Source organism: Meleagris gallopavo, chromosome 3 (genome assembly GCF_000146605.3).
Source record: "Meleagris gallopavo isolate NT-WF06-2002-E0010 breed Aviagen turkey brand Nicholas breeding stock chromosome 3, Turkey_5.1, whole genome shotgun sequence".
Lineage (NCBI taxonomy): Eukaryota > Metazoa > Chordata > Aves > Galliformes > Phasianidae > Meleagris > Meleagris gallopavo.
The window spans coordinates 72,419,478-72,441,727 of NC_015013.2; the positions used below are offsets into that span (position 1 = coordinate 72,419,478).

At 40.4% G+C, this 22,250-nt stretch overlaps 1 protein-coding gene across 1 annotated transcript in view; it reads right to left on the reverse strand.

The window, feature by feature from the left end:
* The window catches only part of NIPAL2 (NIPA like domain containing 2), a 47,202-nt gene that overhangs the window by 21,337 nt on the left and 3,615 nt on the right, over window positions 1-22,250 (reverse strand). Inside the window, exons 2-3 of the mRNA XM_003205199.4 lie at window positions 8,591-8,659; window positions 6,659-6,830 (exon numbers count right to left, since the gene is read on the reverse strand). Of these exons, the coding sequence (XP_003205247.1) occupies window positions 6,659-6,830; window positions 8,591-8,659 (241 nt within the window). The remainder of the gene's footprint in view (window positions 1-6,658; window positions 6,831-8,590; window positions 8,660-22,250) is intronic.

Below are 22,250 nucleotides of genomic sequence, written 5' to 3' on the forward strand. Positions count from 1 at the left end.
GCAATTTATCATAGTTCTACACACTCATTGTTATGGAACCACTGGTTCAATCACACGCACAGCTCTAAGCCTGAATTGTCAGCCTGTAGTCACTGAAGACTGCATCTCCACTTATCTGAAACAATTCGTATACTTTCAGCTGGATCAGAACATTTTCAGTTTATTAACTAATGAGGTAAAATTTAGAAAACAAGGCATGGATCTTACGCCAGCTGAAAACAGACACAGCTGGCCTGCTAGACCAAAAAAAAAGGGCAGAAAATCATCACTGGAAGTGTTCAAGAAAAATGTAGATGTGGCACTGAGGGACATCAGTCAGTGGGCATGGTGGTGATGGGCTGATGGTTGGACTAGATGATATAAGTGGTCTTTTCCAAGCTCAATGATTCTATGATCTGTTAAGGACCGAACATTACAGAATCAAGCCTGGGCAAAAGAGAACCATACAAATCAGATGAAATCAAATAAGATCAATAAAATGTCTGTATCTCTATAATAGAGCTTTTTTGAAAGAGCTCCTGAAGCTCTTCAATCTGGAAATCTGGAATTATTATTTCAAATGAAAAATATTATGGTTTGCTATTACATCAAAATTGTGATAAATATCAAATGGAAAAGGGAAAAAAAAAGAGTTTGTTAAGGAGCCTAATTGTTATGTTGAAACAACCACGCCTTTTTACACACCAGCATAAAACAGTCTGTTTTGCATTCACTGTCTATTACTACAGTGTGTGAATTTCTATTTAAATTGAAAAATATGATAGGAAATGTCCATTTTCTGCATGGTATACAATTAAAGGCCTTAAGGGAGAGGTGTAATAGTGCTACACATAAATTAGTCAAATGCTGATTCTCCTCAGAGAGAGATAGCATGCGATTATCTCCATATGTAGGTTTTCTGCAGGAGAAACAGAAATAAAGAATAGCATGATGTGTGGGTTCTACCACCAGCAGACACTGAAGGGTGAGAATCCAGCTGAGAAAACAACTCCTCTGCCTCCTAGACAAGAAATGTGCAATTCAGCTTGTTTCTTGTTTGTTTGCTTGCTTATTTTTAAGAAAGGAATAATATAGAGCAATAGAAGTTAAAAACAGAAAATACATATTGAACATTAGAGTGCATTTTTTGCATTTAATCCAATCCAATCTTAAAAGACTCAAATAAAAAACTGTGCCCATTATTCATTTTTTCTACCCAAAGCAATTTAATGAATATTTTTCATTATTAAACTGTTTTCCTGGTACTGAAACCATCTATGAATCTCATCTCTACCTTTATTTTTAATTTCAGATCCTACCTCAAGCAATGATTTCCATTACTGTCCATAACTATAAATCATAGAGTACCCTAGACTGAAAGCGACCCTCAAGGATCACTGAGTCCAAATCCTGGCTCCACACAGGACCACCCAAAATGCTAGTATATCCTTAATTTTCCTCATTTTAAGTCTTAGATTAGCTTTATTTAAAATAATTGGTACAATCTTCAGAAATGCACAGATAAATTTTGCTCTTTGTCTTTTTGATAGAGAGAAAAAGAAATTGAACGTTAGTCTCAAATAGCCATTCTCTTAAGCTTAGCTGATTGGTAGCAAAGCCGAGGCCACACCAGTTAGGCAAAGGCTCCTAAAAACACCTGTTTTGCAGAATGCTTCTGTATGCATTTCTCTGGTAATCTGGATAAATGCCAAAGGAGGAGTACTAGCCATGATGTGAAGAGTTGTTTAATGTTTGCACCTCTCCCAGTTTGTGCAGTAGGGAAAACATTTCGCTTGGTGTCCAAGCATTTGCACCACTTTGTGGGTCTGCCTGCAACTTATGAAGCACTTTAAACTCACCCAAATGATTTCACACTAGAACTGCTGAGAAGTGCTCAGACTGTGAGGATGCTGCTGCTCAGGAAGGTCACATCTGAAAATGCGACTGTAAAATGTGCTTTGTACAGAGAGATCCTCAGACCTCTGTCTATTTAATGAGCTGAAGAGATTCAGGATCATCTGGTACAGACGTGAGAAAGATCGTAAATCACAGAATCCTACAGGTTGAAAAAGACCACTAATCCATCCAATCTAATGTAGGCTGCCACATAGGCAGGTAGATCCGGAGAGAAGATGAGGCAGGTAGTACATTTGATCACTGCAGCCCAAATGAGCAGGAGGCTAAGAAGACGGATGATGGGGAGCAGCTCTTCCTGGGTAAATACCAGTATGCCCACAGGAGTTCTGGAGACCAAGCACTAAGAGTGGGAAAAGAAAAAAGTGAGCAGTTGAGGCTGCTGGTCATCACAAGAATGGGATTTAGCTGAAGAATAAGCACCTGTAATGTCATCTCCGTGATGGAGTCTGCAAGTAAATAATTCACAACAGAATCTCCCAGAGAATATCAACCTGAAGCTTCTATCATCTTATCCTTCTGCATACCTATCTCACTCACAGGGAGGGCAGCAGCCCAAGAAAATCTAGGCTATGGTCATACCGTGGGTCATTTTGGGGAGACAAGGGAGAGACTTCAGGTGTGAGATGGAGAGGTAGTGTTAGACCTGGTGGAACATGGGACTCCTTTGTTGCCCATTAACATGGGTTTGGAGGACATGAAGGAACATCTGCATGCATAGATAGAATTAAACAGAGAGCCAGCTCTGCCCAGGACATCTAGGAACAAATTCATCACAGCTAATCATTAAAACTACTCTTAATTCAAACTATAGCTATTAATGGTGCACTAAATACAAAGGAAGGTATTAAAGATTTTAGTCAGATGCTGCCTGACCTCATGACAGATATTCTGCAAACTGAACATGCAACATTTCTAGTGTGATGAAACATCCCTACTGGAAAAGTGGTGGACAAGACATTATTTGCTTTTCCCCTGTGTCAACACCCTAATAAGCAAGATGTCAGAGAAACTGCTCAAAAGAAAGGCCATTATGGTGAGTTTAATTCTGGAAACTGGGTTATAGAACATACACATTGAAGAGAGAAGGAAGAACCCTGGAAATGATTTTGATGCATCTTCGGAAAAGCACTTTAAAGAACAGTCTGGTGACTGCTTCCCAGTTCCCATTAGTAACAGAGTTCTCAGAATCTCATTGGAATCTCTTGGACCACAAAGGCGTTATGTTACATGGAGTGGGAGAAATACTTTTCTGCACAAATATCTGAGATTTTTTTTCCTAAAACACCATCAGGGATATCATTTTCCAAAGCCTAAAGCAATGTCTTGCCCCATGGCTATTTAGAAGGAGCATTCAAAAATGAAAAGGGATCTCAACACTGTCAACCTAAGTGAGTTAAGTGTAAAAAAATTCTCTAGAGAATGATGAAAACTGCATAAGAAGCCATCTCTGATTCCACTGCCTCTCCTCACACAACTCCCCTAAGTTATTTCTGCAAGCAAAAGAGAGGGAATGAACAAAAAAACCACACGGGTCTAAAATTACCCAAGCTGCTTGTAAAAATGATTTTTAATTTTTAATTATAAAAAGCTTTTTAATGATCACATCAAACATGTATTACCCCTTCCTTTTTTTTTTAATTAAAAATTTACCAATTTTTCCTCTGGAAGAAAACAACTGCTGTCTTCTCAAACTATTTAAAACCCTGAACAGATGCAGAGCTTGCATCATTGCAACCACACATAGAAATGCTTCCACTGTGCAAGAAAAGAATATATAGTCTTTGTAGCTTAATTCTAAGAAAAGAGAAAAATCTGCTGGTGTTGTGCCAACTCATGGTCTGTGGTGATGAATTCTTTCTAAAGCATCCATCAGAAGCACCCATCTCAATAGGATGAAGCACAAACTTTTTGCTATTTAATTGATACTGAATTAAATGCAAAATTCAGTTGGATTTGGTTAAATGTGATTGCGGGATATAATAGTCGTTGGCTCCAGCTATTTTAAGACCCAAGATGCTTTCTATTTCAGAAGTTTTGAGATACATTATGGGAATAGCCCAAATCTGGACTGGGCAGACTCCAATATGCCTTATTCTCTTCTCACGTCCTGGTTTTGAAGCAAAGAAAAAGCTCCACGTGGACCCCGAGTCACAGAGATCTTCAGGGACAGCTGGGCGCACCATGAAGCACAGCTTTTCTCTGCATGGCCACAGGTGCTGAGCACCCAAAGTCAGTGACAGAGAACTCTTATCTTCTTAGGTGTGTTGAAAACACATTCAGAAAAAAACGTGCTGATCAGAAGGTTCAAATACAGATTTGGAGTTTGTTAACAAGTGATTAATTTCTTCATTTAAAAAAAATAAGTTATGAAAAGTTGCACATTCAACAGTGTGCCTCAAAAGAGCAGCCAACTAGACTACACAAAGTCCACATTCTCCACCTAAAGGAGGTCATATCATAATGAAAAAGTATTTCTTGATCTCTAAAAATGGAAGACCTATTCTCTGCACAGCCACTGGCAGCTGATGTGCTGCATCTTGGTCAGTTTGTCATTGCCCTAAACTCTGAACTATTGTAAAATTAAAAAGAGGCTTGCCCTTTCTCTGATTCTAATTTCAGAAGACAGGGAAGTATCTAGTGGTAGGAAGTGTTACTAGGAAGTTATTGTTGGAATTGGCCATCCACATCATTTTTACTTTCCCTTCCTTAAGGGAATGTTAGCTAGACTAAATACAACTTCACATATCTCTATTGTTTGGGCTAAGAAAGGGATACTGCTAGCTGATACATGGGAATGGAATATAAGTTATTAAAGTGCTTTCTGGGGTCTTCCAGGATAAACATTTTGGAGTCAGTTAAAAATTACAAAAAAAAAGAAAAGTGGATAAGATTTTGACAAATTATAACAGTAAGGAAAATGGTTTCTTGGTATTTGTTACAAGTAAGGGAAATGGAAAATGAAGGAAACAGATGCAGTGCTTCTTCATATATTGCAAAGGTACGGAAGAAGAAATCTGTTCAGATAAAAATCACCCTAAATATGACCTTTTCTTTGCAGCAGCTTAATAACCAAAGTAATTTTTTCCCTTCCCAATGCTTTTCATTTCTTCTTTCTAGATGTATATGTTTGCATTTTCTTCAGTATGGGCAACAAATTAGATCAGGTTCCCGTATGTTCAGAAACATCTGGAAATGCCTACAATTGTTAAAGATAAAACTGCAGCCTGGGATCTGTCCTGTTAATTTACATTTTCATCTCAGGTAATATCTCATTCCTTTCCTTGAGAAATCTTTCCTACAGTGGTGTACTACAGTGGTTTTTTATCTTTCTCCAAAATTCTGCAATAGTTTAACATTAAAGGTTACAGTAAATTGCCTGCAGTTTCCTTCCCCCACAACTTCTTTGCTAAATTGCACCCACATATGTTTGGCTGCCTCCTTCCAATACAGACAGACAGTCCACAGGGAAGATAATTCATTTTTCGACCTTCCCATGCCGAATTGCTCACTGCAGCATTGCTTCCGAGCATGAAACTGGTAGCTAGACAAAGACCATGAAATGTTATCACTTGTCAATAGCAAACAAATGAGCTTCAGTGTATACAGAACTGTTGTTATATCTCAGTCTTGGGTGTTTCAGCTGTGGATGTGAACAATATGATTAAGGGATATGCTGCACTCTGTATCTCTGTTTTCCCACACTCTGTATGATACTGCCCTGTGCACTCTGCTTTGCGTTAGCACAACATAACCACGTCTTTTAAAATGTATGTTTCTTTATCAAAGAAGCAAGAGACCTCATACCGGGGATAACTCTCTAAAACCCTAACTACAAAAGAAAAAGTCCAAAACAAAAAACAACTACGAAGAGTAAAGATTGCATCAATTGCATCCTAACAATATAAATAATTTTACTGAAGTCCAATCTTCACGTCTGATTTTTGGGTGGTCTTGAGTGAAGCCAGGAGTTGGACTTGATGATTCTTATGGATCTCTTCCAGCTTGGGATATTCTATGATTCCATGAAATGTCCATAACTAAGATAAGAATTCCAGGAAATTTCTAGTCTCTGCTGTCGTAAGTATTCTTTGGTCAGAGAAGGGTTCGTAAAACACAGTGAGAAAAAGATACTAATGATCTAATGAAAGAAAAATTGCTGTGCATTTACAGAGCATACTGTTCTGTAGAAGACTCTAGTGTGTGGGTCAGGACAAACTGGTACCATTCAGACCCCAAGGTACACCCAAGTGAGAGGGCACCTGCTAGTGCCAGGTGAGTACAGACAGGTGAATTTGCCCAATCTAACATGAAGCATGGGGATGGGCAAGGAGCAGGCAGCAAGAACTACTTGGTGTGATGGTAACACAGAAGACACACTGTGGGTACTCAGGCTCTGACCATAGCTCTGCAGGCAGCAAGATATCAGCCCCTGGCCTTGACAGCTTGTGTTGCCAGCACCATTGGTACAGCACCAGGTGACCAAATGGCAGGAAATAGCACAGCACAGAGTGACAAGAGTCCCCAGAGGAAAAAAAAAAAGAAAAAAAGAAAGAAAAGGAAAAATTAGAAGAGTCTCTGAGTTAAGTAGAGGGTTTGTGTTAAATTGTTAGCTCACATAATTATATGAGTCATTTCTTTTCAAACCACAGCATTAGCATTTTCCCCTCATGTTCCTGCTGCAGTTCCCATGGTATTATCCTCCAGTCACAAATAAATATTCAATTAAAGCAGGTACCCAAGCAAAACATGGGAAACATCTCACCTATGATAGATACACATCCTAGTGGAGCAACAAGGGCAATGGGGGCAAATCCATAGGCTGTGAAATTGCCCAGCTCTCCAAGGCCCAGCAGGACAGCTCCATACCACCACAGCTTGCTCCTGTAGAAGAGCTTCAGCTCTGCTTGGCGAGCCAGTCGGAGATGAGCGCATTTCTGGAAAATTAATTACTAGGAACAGGCATGAAAAGAAAGACTTCCATTGTGTTCTTATGTATAGCAAAAGTGGAGTAATTAAGGGGTTGTCATCTTTGAATTCCAGGTGCGTCAACGTTTTCTCTTTAAACACGCCTTTCAGCTTGCTGTTGCACACAGATGGCTTTGTGTTAACTCAGATGTGTACTTCCTAAGCCATGGTGGAAATGACTGAAAAATTAGACCTCTGAACAAACCTGAAAAGCATGAAGTAAATGCTAGCTAGTGCTTCTCAGTCATCCCTGCAAGCCTCTGTTCTAGTCTCAAAGCACAGATGAGCAAGTTGTGCTGTGAATTTAGCAACACCCAAGAGGAAGACATGGGCCAGAATCAGAACTCTGGCAACAGACTGGGAGAAGGGGACTGAACAACTTGGTGTTTCTGCTCCTGATAAGTATTCTAGCTAGGCATACAATTCCAAGATGGAAAAGGCAGCACTTAACCACTTCTACTGCTGGGAGGACTGTTAATTCATTAGGGAGAATTTAGGATTTGGCTACAATCTTCTACCTGACCTTAGAAGAAGATCTCAGCTAAAGCATCATTTTCAAGAGAAAAACCAACTTTAACAGTATCAACTGGAGAAATACATACTCAAGTAGTATTTCATCAGTACTTGTCACATAGAGAAGGTATCGCTTACACAGTCATTGTTTTCCCTCTGACTGTACAGAAAGTACCTGTATGTAAAAGGATAATTTGACTTGGACCATGCTGGAGTTCTGAAACAGAGCCCAGGCATTCATCAAAAGGAAGGTGTCATTATGGGGAAGAACATCATGTCCACCACATTGTTTCTGCAGAATATCACTTCCTTTCTCAGATACCTCATTAGCCCCTCTGCATAGGGAAATGATTAAATAATAATAATAATAATAATAATAATAATAATAATAATAATAAAAGGAAACAAACTGATATAGCTATCATAGTATAAATTATTGTAAAGTATGCATTTTACTCCACCATCTGATATTTGATTTTGGAAGTGCCACTGCAGAGTCACAAGGAAGTACTAAATCATTTTCTTCATGCTTCCATTTCACTCTGCAGGTTTTGCTACAGAATATGGGTCAAACAGTGATGTCTGTGATATGCCATAGCCTCAGTTATTCCCCTTTGTGAGAAAAAGCAGAACATTATGGCAGCTTCATGCTTTGGAATATGCTCAGGGGATGAAATCCTAGGAAGAAGCTTAGTCCTTGAAGGAGAAAAGGAATATAAAGAAAAGCAAAATTCTCCAAGCCACAGCCCACCAATGCACAGTCATGTACACTATTTTGTATGTTGCATCTCTATAAACAAAAAAAAATTCAAACATCTTTATGCCTGCAGACATTTAATCACATTGATCACTTCATCAGTCTTAAGAATATGCAGTCACTTCCAGTTTAGACTGAACCTAATGAGACAGGTTTCCGTGATGTGCAGTGGGACCAGATGGAGGTCACATCTGATACATTCTTACGGCACAGTACAAGGAGGTGCAGGAGGACTTATGAATTTTGATTCTGTTCTCATATGGGAATCACAGCAAATAACCAACTGAGGTATACCACCTAGCCAAAAATTGCTGCGAGTTAACACGAGTTAAAGAAAGAGAGGGAATGTTTATTAAATGCAACAAAATTTGTATTTTGAACTTCACCATAAAAACAAATCATAAAATAAGTTGCTTTCTAAATACAAACAACTCAGAATAAAGAGAAATAATTTCATACCTGTATGCTCAAAGAGATGCTAATCAGAAAATTTGAGGCAGCAGCAAGTAAAACTCCCAAGAGCTCAGTCTGCAGGATCACCAAACAGAGAAATATAAAACATACTTATTAGGTGAAGAAGAACAATATAACAGTGGTTTTCTGATAGTACATCATAACAGGCTCAAAAACAAATTATTGCACTTTTCAGTCACTAAGTTCAGGCTGCACTAAGAAACATAAAAATCTTCTCTGTACAGTGGACTGTAATAAGAAAGCTTGTGCATGGTGCCTAGCTGGGAATTGGAAGGGCGTCCCAATGCAGGAGGTGGTTTTACAGCTCTTCAGAAGAAAATGTCCTTTAATCTTGCAAAAGAAAAAACTAGACGTGTCTCACATGAACATTACACGCACAAATTTTCTTCCTTTTTTTTAAGTATGTGTTTTATTACATAACCCAGAAGTAAAATCAACAGCAATCACACTGTTCACATTAGAACACTGTGATTTTATATTTCAACATATCCACTATTTGACAGGGCAGCCAGGGTCATAAGTCTGCTGACAGCTTCTTTAATGTACCGTGTTATTTAACCAAATCTTTTTCTAATCAGCCTAATTTTCATTAAGATTTGGAAGCTTTCTGTGAGGCTGAGAAATTAAAAGCATTCAAGAAAGACTCATTATTTTGGGAAACAGCCATTCAAAGATGTCATTTCAGCAAGTTCAATGAACAGATTCACAGCAGAGCTTCCCATCTATGTTTGAAATGTTGCAATCTTTGTATGCTGCCCTAAGAATACTCACCCATCCAAGGCCACTGGTATGGTGCCATGAGAAGACACATTAGTTTGCAGAAGACAAATGAAATATCAGTGGACTTTTACAAACAAAGACAATGAATGAACATCTCCAAAAGTATGAAGAAAGAACAGCCTTATCACAAAAGGTCTAGCAAAAGATGATTATCTTAAGATGCATATCTGAATCCTACTATCTCCAGCCCCATGAACTTCTGCAGCAGCTTAGGCTCAGGAGGAAAAGCAGACAACAGAATCATACATGGTGAAATGCTCTGCAGATTGCAAAATGTCACCAACACAAGTAAGTACTACAGAACACAAGGAGTCTTGCATTCTCCTTCCACGCCGGGAAACTGCTATCAAATGGCCATCACCCAGGGCCTCATAGAAGCACAGAGGGTGAGTTTTCTTCCCCAAAGCTTTGGAGCTGGTGGTACTAAATCTTGTACAAAGTTTGACTATTCATATGTGGATTATTGTGTTCCTTTCTTCATCCAGCAAACAAACAGCAATATCAATAAAATAGCAGTTAAATCAAAATTGTTTTCTTGCTCCCTAAGACTTGGTCTTTCTAAATGACAACATTTTCCTTTGTGAGGGGGTGGAGAGGTGACCTTGTCAGCCTCATCATGAAGGGTTTAAGAATAAAGCGACAGCAGGGAAAAGAAAACAGGAACTGCCAGTTCATTTCCCTCATCATTTTGTTGCCTTCACGTAAGTAATTGCAATATATCCCTGCTAGTTGGGGCACAGAGCATGGGCTCTGAAGCTTTTTCCAGTTCAGCAGCCAATACAGCCCTCACAGCTGTATCTCTGAACAGCACCTTACGGCTCCTTAATCCCAGCCCACAGTTGCAGAAACCAAGCAGGACTCAGGAGGCAACCAGACTCCAGGGAGAAATTGTGCTGGTTTCAAAGGGGGCTCTCAATCCAGCTTTTAAGCTGCCAAAAGCACTTTCATCATTCGGTGTAAAATTCCTTAGGCAGGAGCCCTAACTCCTGATGGCAGCCAGCAGTCCTCAAACATGGCATACATACCATGGCTGCAAGGGATGAGCTACACTGTCAGTGAAGAACATGGGTGGAAACAGTGAGGTCACTAAGCTCCATCTCCATGAGTGGGCAGACCTGTGCACTTACATCCATCCTGGGTTGCTGAAAACCCAGGTGTAAAGTACCATATGGAATGACTGTCTTGGCCTATAATATTTCTCAGAACCATTCCTTTTCTCTTAAGATAAAACTTGCATGCGGCTGATGGCAGAGGATGAGACTGTTTAATTTATAATTATAAACAAAAAGTGCAAAATTATACTCAATTACTGCTTCCAATGATGATCTGAGTATCTACCTCCAGGAACTCTGAATCAAATGCCCCTTTTATGGCTCTACGTAACACATGAATAGAGACTCCAGTAGGAAGTCTTCCCATGCTGAGCATCGCTGGTGTCCCCTCCAGTATTAAATGCTTTTGTACCTCAGCGGTTGGTTTGTCAATTACATGAGAGCTTTGCTTCATCAGATTAGAGTGAGCTTTCTTCAACTGGCCTTGTGGGCTGCTCCAGATTTCTCACCATGATCACCCAAGTTCTGAACTGGAATTATCTCTCAGAAGTCATTGCTCTTTTTGCAGTTTCCAGAAATTCCTGGGAGCAGCTCAAATATTTGGCTTCTAATTTTCTGGGAACTACTGAGACAATGTATGCAACCATAGTTTCAGTACTTCCCTGGTACTGAGACCAAAATTTCACTCAGCATTCCGTATGACATCTCCCAGGGCCAATAGTGCCAGTGATCCAAGCACCAAGCAGCTCCCTGGGGATGGAGACAGAGGATGGGCAGGGCCATAGGCTTGGCTTGGCAAGGGCTCATTTCAGGCTCGAGCCTGGCCTCACTGTGGCCTCGCTGGGGCAGAGTCTGACAGTCATAAGGCTAATGTGGAGACTTAGGCCATGGGCAGGGCTGAGGAGCCAGGGAAAAACAGTGCTTGCACAGGATCATGGCAAATCTATAGTGGCAGTCTGAGCTCTAAACTTACCCTCTCTGCTCAGATCATTTTATCGTAATGACCACATGGTTCACCTGAATGTTGCTGTTGGCATATATACTGCGCTGCCTGCTCTAAACTGACATGTGTTAATGAGCTCTGGTTAATAGTGTGATAGCATCGTACTTCCAAAGCCAGGGCTGGACAGACCCCTAAAGATTAAAAGCAGAGTGCAGTGCATGAGGGAGGTCAAATATCACATGGGAGACAAGATGAAAGTACAGTCACACCACACAGCTGTAGCACGGCAAAACTTTCTTATGTGAGTTCATACTCAGACATGCCGATGTTAAAGAAAACAACACAGAACAAAAATTCAGTAAAGGAGAAAATTAGATTGTAAACTTCACAAATCAAAGAGCATCGTAGCTAACAGACTTTTCCTAATGCAGAAGAGCTATCATATAAAGTAGTGCTCAAAGCAAGAGAGAAAAAATAGGATACAATATCTCAGACTAATAAAACCAGGCATGAATGAAAGATGATGACTTGCAACAGAAGAAAGATTACCCTATCAAACTAAAACCATTGCTGTATTGCCCTGAAGGCCACAAGAATCCTTGTGTTCCAATCTTGTCATATAAAAGGCTTTATCATTTGTGCTGTGTCCACCATTCAATGTTCTTTAGAGGTTAGAGAACTGGTGTAGCAGCCAGTTTTCTAAGTAATAAACATGACATTTTCTGAGCACAAAGTTTCCAGTTGTGATATCCAGTTGTGATATCATCCATATAACTGCAGAGCTTCCCACACAAAAGTCTTGAGACAAATCTCCACGAGGGAATTCAGTTGCAGACACAACTCCAGAGCCATGGTGCTACTTCACTCAACTAAGAAGTTCTACGGGAAAAAGACTGAAATACTCAAAACTGTTGGCATAAGATGCAAATCCCTTCATCTCCAACACATCTGTCTGAACCTACAGGACACTTTGTTGTACCCCAGATTTCAAACTGTTGACGCATTCTTCCAATGCTTCCAAATACATTACACTTGTCCTAGAAACATCCTTCCTGTAAGTTTTCCAAAAAGTAAAAGAATACAGACATTTTATTTCCTTTACCTTAATTTAATTTGAAACAAGCTGTTAAAGTCACTTTCTGGCTTTGCAGCACATGGACAATAGACAGAGACTGTGGATTTACCAATGTTTGACAGATCTCTAGTTGCACAATTGTACCCAAAGAGTGGTGGTCAAAGGTTCAATGTCTGGATGGAGATGGGAGTGTTGTACCTCGGGGGTCAGTACTGGAACTGGGCTCTTTAACATCTTCATCAATGACACCAACAAGTGCACTCACTATTTTCTGGATTACACAAAACTGCATGGTGCGGTCAGCATGCCTGAGAGATGGGATGCTGTCCAGAAAGACCTAGACAGGCTTGAGCACTGGGTCCGTGCAAACCTCATGAGGTTCAACAAATCAAAGTGCAAGTCCTTGCACCTGGGTTGTGGCAACCACTGCTATCAGTACAAGCAGGGAGATATAAGGAAGGAGCACAGCCCTGCCAAAAAGGACCTGGCAGTACTGGTGGGTGGCAAGCTGACCATGAGTCAGCAATGTGCTCTCACAGCCCAGAAAGCCAACTGTATTGTGGACTGCATCAAAAGAAGCATGGCTAGCAGGTGGAGGGAGGTGATCCTGCCCCTCTACTCTGTGCTGGTGAGGCCTCACCTGGAGTACTGTATCCAGATGTGGAATCCTCAGTACAGGAGAGATGTGGATCTGCTGGAGCATGTCCAGAGGAGGGCCACAAAAATGATCCAAGGGATGGAACACCTCTCCTATGAGATAGCTGGGGCTGTTCAGCCTGGAAAAGAGAAGGCTCAAGGGAAACCTGATAGCGGCCTTTCATACCTGAAGGGGGGCTGTAAGTAAGAAGGATACAGACTCTTTAGCAGGGTCTGCTGTGATCGAACAAAGGAAAGTGGTTTCAAACTAAAAGAGAGAGGATTTAGATTGAATATAAGGAAGAAGTTTCTTATGGTAAGGGTGGTGAGGCACTGGAACATGTTGCCGAGATGTGGAGGATGCCCCATCCCTGGAGACATACTAGTCAGGCTGGATGAGGCTCTGAGCAAGCAGATCTAGCTGTAGATATTCCTGTTCATTACAGGGAATCAGACCAGATGACCTTTAAGGATCCCTTCTAACTCAAGCAATTCTATGAATTTATGAATTTATGAATTTATGAATTTATGAATTATTCTATGTTTCCCTTGCTGGCAAAACTAGCTCAAGGAATGCCTTTTGATCCCCATTCCTAGGCCTCCACTCCTCACTGACTCATTTCTGTTAAAACAACTATTTGTGAGTTTACAAAGGCACTGTTCCAGGTTTGAAACAACCCTCCCAAAATATACCCCATTAGCGTCATGTGATCTATAAGGCACCTGCCAATGTTGAACGCTGAAGGCGGATTAAAATTCACAAGCCACAGCAAGTGCTTTAAAATGGTGACCCTGTGTGGTTTGCTAGCCATGAAAGTGACCAAAGGATCATGACTTTATGAGGGACTGCCCAGGGGATTCAAGAAGTGATAAACTTGTCTCAGGTAAGGCACTCTCACCAGAATGTGGCATCCCACGTCCCAGCTGCATGAGCCCTTCACACAAGCTCAGGCGTGGGGAAGGGGGCTCTGAAAGATCAGACAGAAGGCATCTATTTGCCAACTGGAGTGGCAATGTATTGCTATTCAAAATAAATGAGCGGCAGAATTACATACTGCTGCATATGATCCTCCTCTGAGCACTCATGCAGAGCCTGATGCTTATTTACCCTAACACCTTTTCACATCATTCTGGCAGTGTTTTAAAAGAGTCTTTTATATGCACAGTCTCTTTTTATTGTTAAAGTAAAGCAAGGGACTTATGATAAATGAAAGCCAGGCTGAAATCTAAATTTTTGGCAATAATTCTAATAAATTTATTCCCAGCACAGTAAAATCTGCATTGGAGATTCAGTTATACAGTGAGATGCAAGTTACCCATATTATATCTGTGTTTTCCTACTGCACATTAAACTGAAGTTTCCAGGCCCCTAAAATGAATACTTAGAAAGATTAACTGAATTTGTATTGAGTAAAAGGTATATGGGCATTATTTGTGGAAACTTTTCATGCTGGTAAATTAAACTGATGAAAAGAAAAAAAAAATCATTTTGAAGGCATGTTCTCTGTTAGCTTTACAATGCCACTTAAACTGCTCCTCCTATTTTTCTTTATTTCTGCATTTATTTGTGATCTAAAGGTGTTCTCAACAAATGTTATGAATTACATGGCTTCAAAAGTCACAACTGAATTCCAGTAATTAGGATTTCTCCAGATGGAGATGGATGGATCCTGTAATAAAAATAGGAGAAATGCCTCCTAAAATTCCAATTCTGAATTAACTCTGAAGCAAGGCAAATTCAGAATCCTTAACAAAAAACATAGCTTCGAAAGAGTTACTATGTATGAATTAGGAGAAACTTATCATTTAGCTATTATTATTTATAAAGCTCTGGCTGTACTCTGTGCTTTACAGATGTATAAAGAAAATAAGTTCCTTGTTTTCTGTGGTTTTCACAGTGCACTTTGTATATTCATATGATTCCGGCCCACATAAAGTACTGAAGGAGACCTGAAACAATAGTAAAAGAGCAATTACAGTATTGGAACATTTAATGAAAATACACGTGGATCATTCACTGTGACATGAAAGACAAAGGACATACAAGGAGACAAACATTTTCTCCATCTTTTTTAGGAGCAGAAGAAGAGAGGAGAGCTAGGGAACTAAGCCAGAGTAAATCTGACTGAAGACAAGACACATCACATGTTTTACATGAGTCGTTACACAGGATTCCAAACCACAGTAGACACAGTTCTTATCATTAGTTTCTGAATTTAGAGTATATCTTTTTTCATGAAAGATACAAATTGTAAAGGCTGATAAAAAAATCTTGGTAAGGTATCAAAGGGTGTGGGAGCTTGAGAGGATAGATCACCCACAGAAATGGGGTACTTCTGTTCAGCTCCACGCCTCAATCATTTTAATGCATTCTTATTTATATTCCTCAGTCCGATTAGTTAGCATCCATAATGTATTCCAAACTGAGGTGATGAATTTTAATGGTAAAAGATAATAATAAAAAAAACTTTTAACACTATACATGTATACAGACATATCCATCCACTATAATATTACAAGCATTATGAACAGTAATTTCTTTCCTTTTTGAGGAGTTACAGCAAAATCTCCCATCTCCTAAATTTCAATTTCCTATACTCGAGAATCAAATATCAGAATTAGGAAATTAATGAGAGAACGGGGAAGGGACAGAATGGATTTTTACACTGTTCCTCAGATGATGAGACTGAGACACTGTGCTGCATAATCAGAGAGCATTTCATGTTTTAATATCACCTGTTAGACTGCAAATAAAAGCCTCTCCAGTGTGTGCTCAATAGAGGCTCTAAAAATTTCAATCATAGTTGATAACATCTTAATAGAAGGATTTTCTTAAGGACCATCACATAATATCTCCATGGCAACTACAGAAATTACATACCCAGAAAAGCAAGAAAAGGATTGCTTAACTTTGTCAGTTTTCAGGTCCCTCAGGAGAAACAAGGATGTCTGACCAGCTTCTCCCACAAAAGGGCCAACTGGCTGAGGGGTACCCCTCTGCTGCTGTGCTTGAGCTGGCTTTCTAAGTATTCCAATCTGGCCCTGCCTTGTTTCTGATATAAAAGGCAAGGTACAATCCCAACCACTAAAACATTCAGTATATTAATTCCCAGAAATGATAGCATGGCTCATAGTGAGATGCTCCACCTGTTAGACATGTCTCTCTGGACACCAAAGTGTCCAGAAAGCTGAGGAGGAGGCAGATCACAGCACGGAGGACACACAAGATTCATGGGGACAGTTCATGCTCTAGAAGATGGAGTAGTTCTGTCCGTACTCAGAAACACTGGCAAACTCAGTAGGGAGCTATCTGAATGACTGAATAAATCATGCTGGTAAGTATAATGTTAGGTTGCAAGAGAAGGCACAGAGTGCCTCGCTCTGCCTGTACACACAAACATGCCTCGGAACAAAACACACCTAGCTTGTTCCCTTCTGGTATTTTAGTACAAGCCTTGCTGGAGTACAAAGATACACAAAGCCCGGACAGCAACAGTAAAAATCTCCTATACCAACTGTGAGGAGCAGGGCAATGATACGCCTTTCCCAGCACGCACCTCTCCAGCATTGCTTTCCAACAGAGGCAGACTAGTCTCTCATCCCCTCTCAATGAATCTTCTGTTAGCTGTAGCTAACTCTTCCCTTGATGTGCACAGAAGAGTCTTCTCACCATGCTCAGTTGTTGGACCTCACTGTCACACTCGTGGGCCTGGGTAAACATGAATGGGAAATTAGGCTTGTGAAGGGCTTGGAGAATGTGCCCTGTGAGGAGAGACTGAACGAACTGGGGCTGTTCAGTCTGGGAAAAAGAGGCTGAGGGGAGACCTTATTGCTCTCTTCCAATACTTGAAAGGTGCTTACAGCAAGAGCGGGGTTGGTCTCTTCTCACTGGTGACAGGTGACAGGATGAGGGAAATGGCCTCAAGTTGTGCCAGGGTAAGTTTAGGTTGGATATTAGGAAACACTTCTTTACAGAAAGGGTTGTTAAGCAGTGGAATAGGCTCCCCAGGGAGGTGGTTGAATCACCATCCCTGGATGTGTTTAAAAACCATTTGGATGTGGTGCTCAGGGAAATGATTTAGCGGAGGGTTGTTAGTTAGGGTAGTATGGTTAGGTCATGGTTGGAATTGATAATCTTTAAGGTCTTTTCCAACCTGAGTGATTCTATGATTCTATGATTAGGACACTCGCAACGGCTGATGGCATTTCAGAGCAGCTTCTAACAGGAGTAACGAGAGGAGGGGTAAAAAGAAAAGACCCAACTGCATTTAGAGTGAAGTTTGATCCATCTGGGAAAAGAATTATGTGATTATATGGTAGAGGAATGGACAGCCCAAAGGCCTTTCCAGTTTCTGCAGAGGAGGGGTGCTGCACATTTTCTTGCTTTCCTTCCTGCCCCTCACGCACTTGGCTCTCCTTGTTCATTTCCACAGAGAGCGTTAATCATTTACAGATAGTTTGTAATGTAAAAAAAGGACTGGACTCCAGAAGGCAGAACATTCTGGTTAGCAACACCATTCATTTAAATATAAACAACTGCTAGATTATCAGTGATGATTTAGAAACAAGAGGTCTTGCACTCACTCAAATATTCACACACATGGGTGCATAGACACACAAACACAACTGGATGCTTTTAATTTACAGATGCTTCTGGTAAAAACTTTAAGATGTAAATCTGGGGTTTAGGATAATGAATACGTATCTTAGAGAAATGATCTCACACGCCAACTTCTTGCAGGGGCCTGGGATATAGACAATGGCCTCATTTTCCCTTTCTGTTCTCCTGTGACACATTACAGTTGTGCATTTTGATCTTTTACTTTGATTTGTAACTTGATTTAAAGCATTGTGAGCCGTTTTGTAGTTCATGATGGGTGCTGGCTGGTATACAGAGAAAATGTCTAGTTCAAACCGAACACAAACCGAAACGTCTTTTGATCTGCTGGAGAAAACAGGAATCAGTTTAGATGGACAACTCCTTCTAGGTACCTTTATCTACTTTTTGTGTTCTCTTTGCTCTTAAATGAGATAAAAAGTATTTTCACCTAGTTTTTAGCATTCTTCCAGCAAGTTTAGCGTATAGAATTTGCTGGCTTCTTATTGGGATTTTAATATAGTATTGAATACAGTATGAGGGCTGCTCCAAAACTAATGCCTCCTATTTTATTATGTTGGCCCATGATGTCAGAGGCAGATGGGCAGTATGGCAAAAGGGGTTGAACCTTCCCACCAGTATTCTGTTCTGTTTTGTTGCTGTGTGACAGATGGCAGCACAGGGCCAGTCTGACAAAATGGCATCTGACATTGAAATGTGTATGAAGTGAATGTGTGTTATTGCATTCCTCTATCTAGAAAAATGGCACCCACTGATATTCATCAATACTTGCTGAATGTGGAGACCAAATAGTGGATGTGAGCACAGTCAAGTGGTGGGTGGTGCACTTCAGCAGTGGTGAAAGCAGGTCACCTCTGCCGGTATAAATTTTTACAAGTGCAGCATGCAGGCTCTTCTTCATCACTGGCCAAAAATGCATAGCTAGTAACAGTAACTAGGCTGAAAAATATTGCTTTGTAACTGAGGAATTGCTCTACCAAACAGTGTTATTGTGCTTTTTTTATCTGTTGTAGTTCTTGTGGAATAAATAGGAGGCATTACTTTCAGAGCAATGTATGTAGTAAAACAGTTTCCACTCAAGAGGGAACACTAGAGAGATGAGACCTATACAGATAAATTCTGTCCATTCTGTTTTAGGCATTAAAAGAAAAAGAGAGAATTGAGCGCCCTTTTCCTTAGGTGCCATCAGCTCTCTCTTGTAAACCATGTAATGATCAAAAGCTTCTAGTTTGTCCTAGAAGCTTTTGAGCTATAGCCAAGAGATGCTAGAGCCTTGACCTGATAAAAGCTGTTTGTTAGTCTTTGTTTGACTGAAGGTTTAGCAGACGCTACAAGCTTTGTTCTCCATCATTTTGAGATGATGATTAAGTCACTACTGCATGGTAACACAGACAATGAATGATAATGTTCATGATGCTTTAGTCATTGACTGTCACTGAAATAGGAAAAGAAAACAAAAAGATTAATGTCATTAGGAGTCAATAAATGCAAGAACTTTGTGACAAGTTCAAAACATAAATATATAAATAAAATGCCTGGAAAGAGTAGGTTAGAGTCATAAAGCAAAGTAAACGGAATCAGAATTCACTCACTCCAAGGTAGGAATCCCTAAAATTTAAAGCAGGTTTTAATTGTCAGTTGACTCTCTGGTTACAAGTCTGTTATGTACACAAAGCTCATATTTTGATTGTTTTTACAGGAAACTCTTTCCAGTGTGGATATCTTTGGCTGTTGATGAAAAAGGATTCAAGTGCAATTTGTATCAGTTGGCAAAATGACCTCATTTTGATCAAGATAAAGGTTAAATCATTGTACATGCTAGCTATGACTCCAGTGTCGATTTTAGCTCTTACTGAGCTGATTCAGTTACAGGAATTAAAGTCAGCAAATTAGACTTACTAACTACTTTGTCTTAGCCATCCTGAAGTAGCAATTTCCAGCAGCCAGCTTGCTTTGCTGCAAGTCATGACTTCCACACATGGAGGGTCTTTCTTCAGATCTTGCACTTAGTATGGTGGGCCAATATCCTACAGGCCCATGCACCACAGGATTGCTTCTGCAGAAACAGTGCTGGATACAAAGGATGATACAAGCCTTCTCTTAGACAGTTACTGGGTGCCTCATCCAGATGTTGAAGTCCAGCAGTCCCGTGATTTCTCTCCACTTTTCCACAATATGTCTTCATTTTCACCTTACAGGCAAAACAGCTCATATCACCAAAGGAGGCCAAAGCTTCCAGCTTGGATAACGTAAATTAGCCATGAGTTATCCCAGAGAACAGTGAAGTTACACTGGTGTAACCTCAATTTTTGCAATACACATCTGTTTGTTTGATATTATTTACATTTGAGCTTACTCTGCAAATATCACTGCCATGTTTCCCAAGATCTCTGCTCTAGGCCTGGCGTTGATTTGCACACCAACTGGCTGTCTTTTGAAGCTGCTGGCAGTATGTTTCTAAGTCTAGATTAGTCACAGAATGGAAAGCATATCTCCCAACTGTTCACATTAATAAATGCCATTCTTCTGGGACGATGTGTGGTGACATTATAAACATGAACGTAACAGTTTATACGTGTCACCAAAACTCCAAATGGAATAATCACAGCCTTCTTGTTAGGTTAGCCAAAGGTCCTCACCCCCCTTATGGCTGAAGTGCACATTCTGGAGTTTGCTCATATTTCTAAAGCCTTGTTTCCTGAGTTCGGTCGAATTTCTATTCGAATCACTGAGATTTTTTTGATTCCTTCAAACAGGAGTTAATCAGACCCAACATACTGCTAGAGAGATGCAAGGGTAAGATTGAGACATCGATTTTTTTATGCCAAAAGCAGACTTCCAGAACATAAGAAGATGAACAGTGTATCTTAGCTTCAAAGAGCAATGAAGTCTTCTTTGGATCACAAAATCATAAGTGCCCATATGGTCATAAGTGGGATTTTATGAGAAAGGCAACTTTTATTTAAGAAATTAGATGAGTATTCCCCTCCAGACAAACTGTCTCACCAAATGAGGTACTATGGCAAGTGAAGCAGCAGAAGAACAGGTTTGATATCTTCAGTATCTTCAGTGATGCCCCAGAAGCATGCAGCACCTTCATGAAATCTCACCTGCAGACTGGTGATTGCATGAGCAGCCAGACCTTCAACCAACCTCACCTTGCAACTCTGAGGCAAGACTGTGGGACAACAAAATCCACAAAATAGCCATGGCCAATTTAATTTAGAGCCCATTATTTGCAGAGCTTCAGGGTGGGCAGGACAAAGGAGGGTAGGGATTGAAGCTTGTCCTGTGCCTGGTGTTTCCTACTCGGTGATAAGGGGAAGCAATCACCCTGCTCTGCTCCAGAGTAAATCTGATTCCGCTACTCTGAATCACTGTCCTGAAGGACAGTGCCTGTTTTAAGCTCTACAATCAGCATGAGCTGGATATCTGACAGAATCTGCACTATAACGAAAATCTTTCAGTTAAATACCATTTTGAAGCAGTCCAAAGCAAAACTAATTTCTGCACTAAGCAGGATATGTAAAGTGGTGGGTAAAGTTCTCTTGCACTGGTCTTCTGCTCCCCCTTTCCAACTAATGACAAGATGTTATTATTGCCTAGAAAATTCCAAATTAACACAGATTAGCATAATTAAGAAGCCTCTGGTTAACTCTATCTCCTGAATAATGAAAAAGAAAACAAAAAAGAAAGAAAAAGAAATCAAATTCACATGCTCTTTAATATCCTCAGAAAAACTGAAAAAACTCATTTTACTGTGTCAAGGGTGGAAGAGGAAGCACTGGAAAAAATCTGAGATTTGGGAAAAATAACCCAGTGAGAATCAGGAAACACACGCTCAGCAGAGCTCTAGTTGGGTCTATATACATCTAGTTGTGGACCTACAGCAGTGCCTGGTGAAAACCAGATCAGCAGATCATTCCTCAGATCAGCTGAGAAAACTGTAAGCTGCCTCCAGTCTTTGGACTACTTGCTCATCCATGGCATCTGCTCCAGACCTGCTGCCCTACCTTCCCTATATTAACGTCTAAACTGCCCTGTGGCTTACTCTCATTCTTCCTACAGTGAGTAGAGGAAAAATAGAATTTGAGAGCTGCAATAATACAAATTTGCCTATGGTATGAGCACAAGGGGGACAGGACAAGGGTAAGGCTCTTGTGTAGTTATTTCCTTTATCTGTGAGTAATTAATAAATTCTCATGCAGCAGCTGTTCTTTCTCTAACCTGGAGAGTGCAGATCAGAGCTGGAGCTTTGGCAGAATCTGAAAACTTGTGTTCAAAGCTGGCCCAGCTGACAGCCCTGCACTTCTGATCCTAAGCAACATGTCCTTTTCTAGCAGAGCTTAAGTAAATGCGGACAGAGCAGTGGAACTGCTGCTAGATTCCCAACAACAGAACACACCAGAAGAGCATGTAACAGCACTGACAGCAAGTGCTCACAGTGCTTTTTTAATTATAAGTTTTGACTTTTGGATTCCCCATGACAGATTAAAAGAGAGAGGCAGCTCCTTTTTATAACTTCAAGGGCTGTAAAGAAC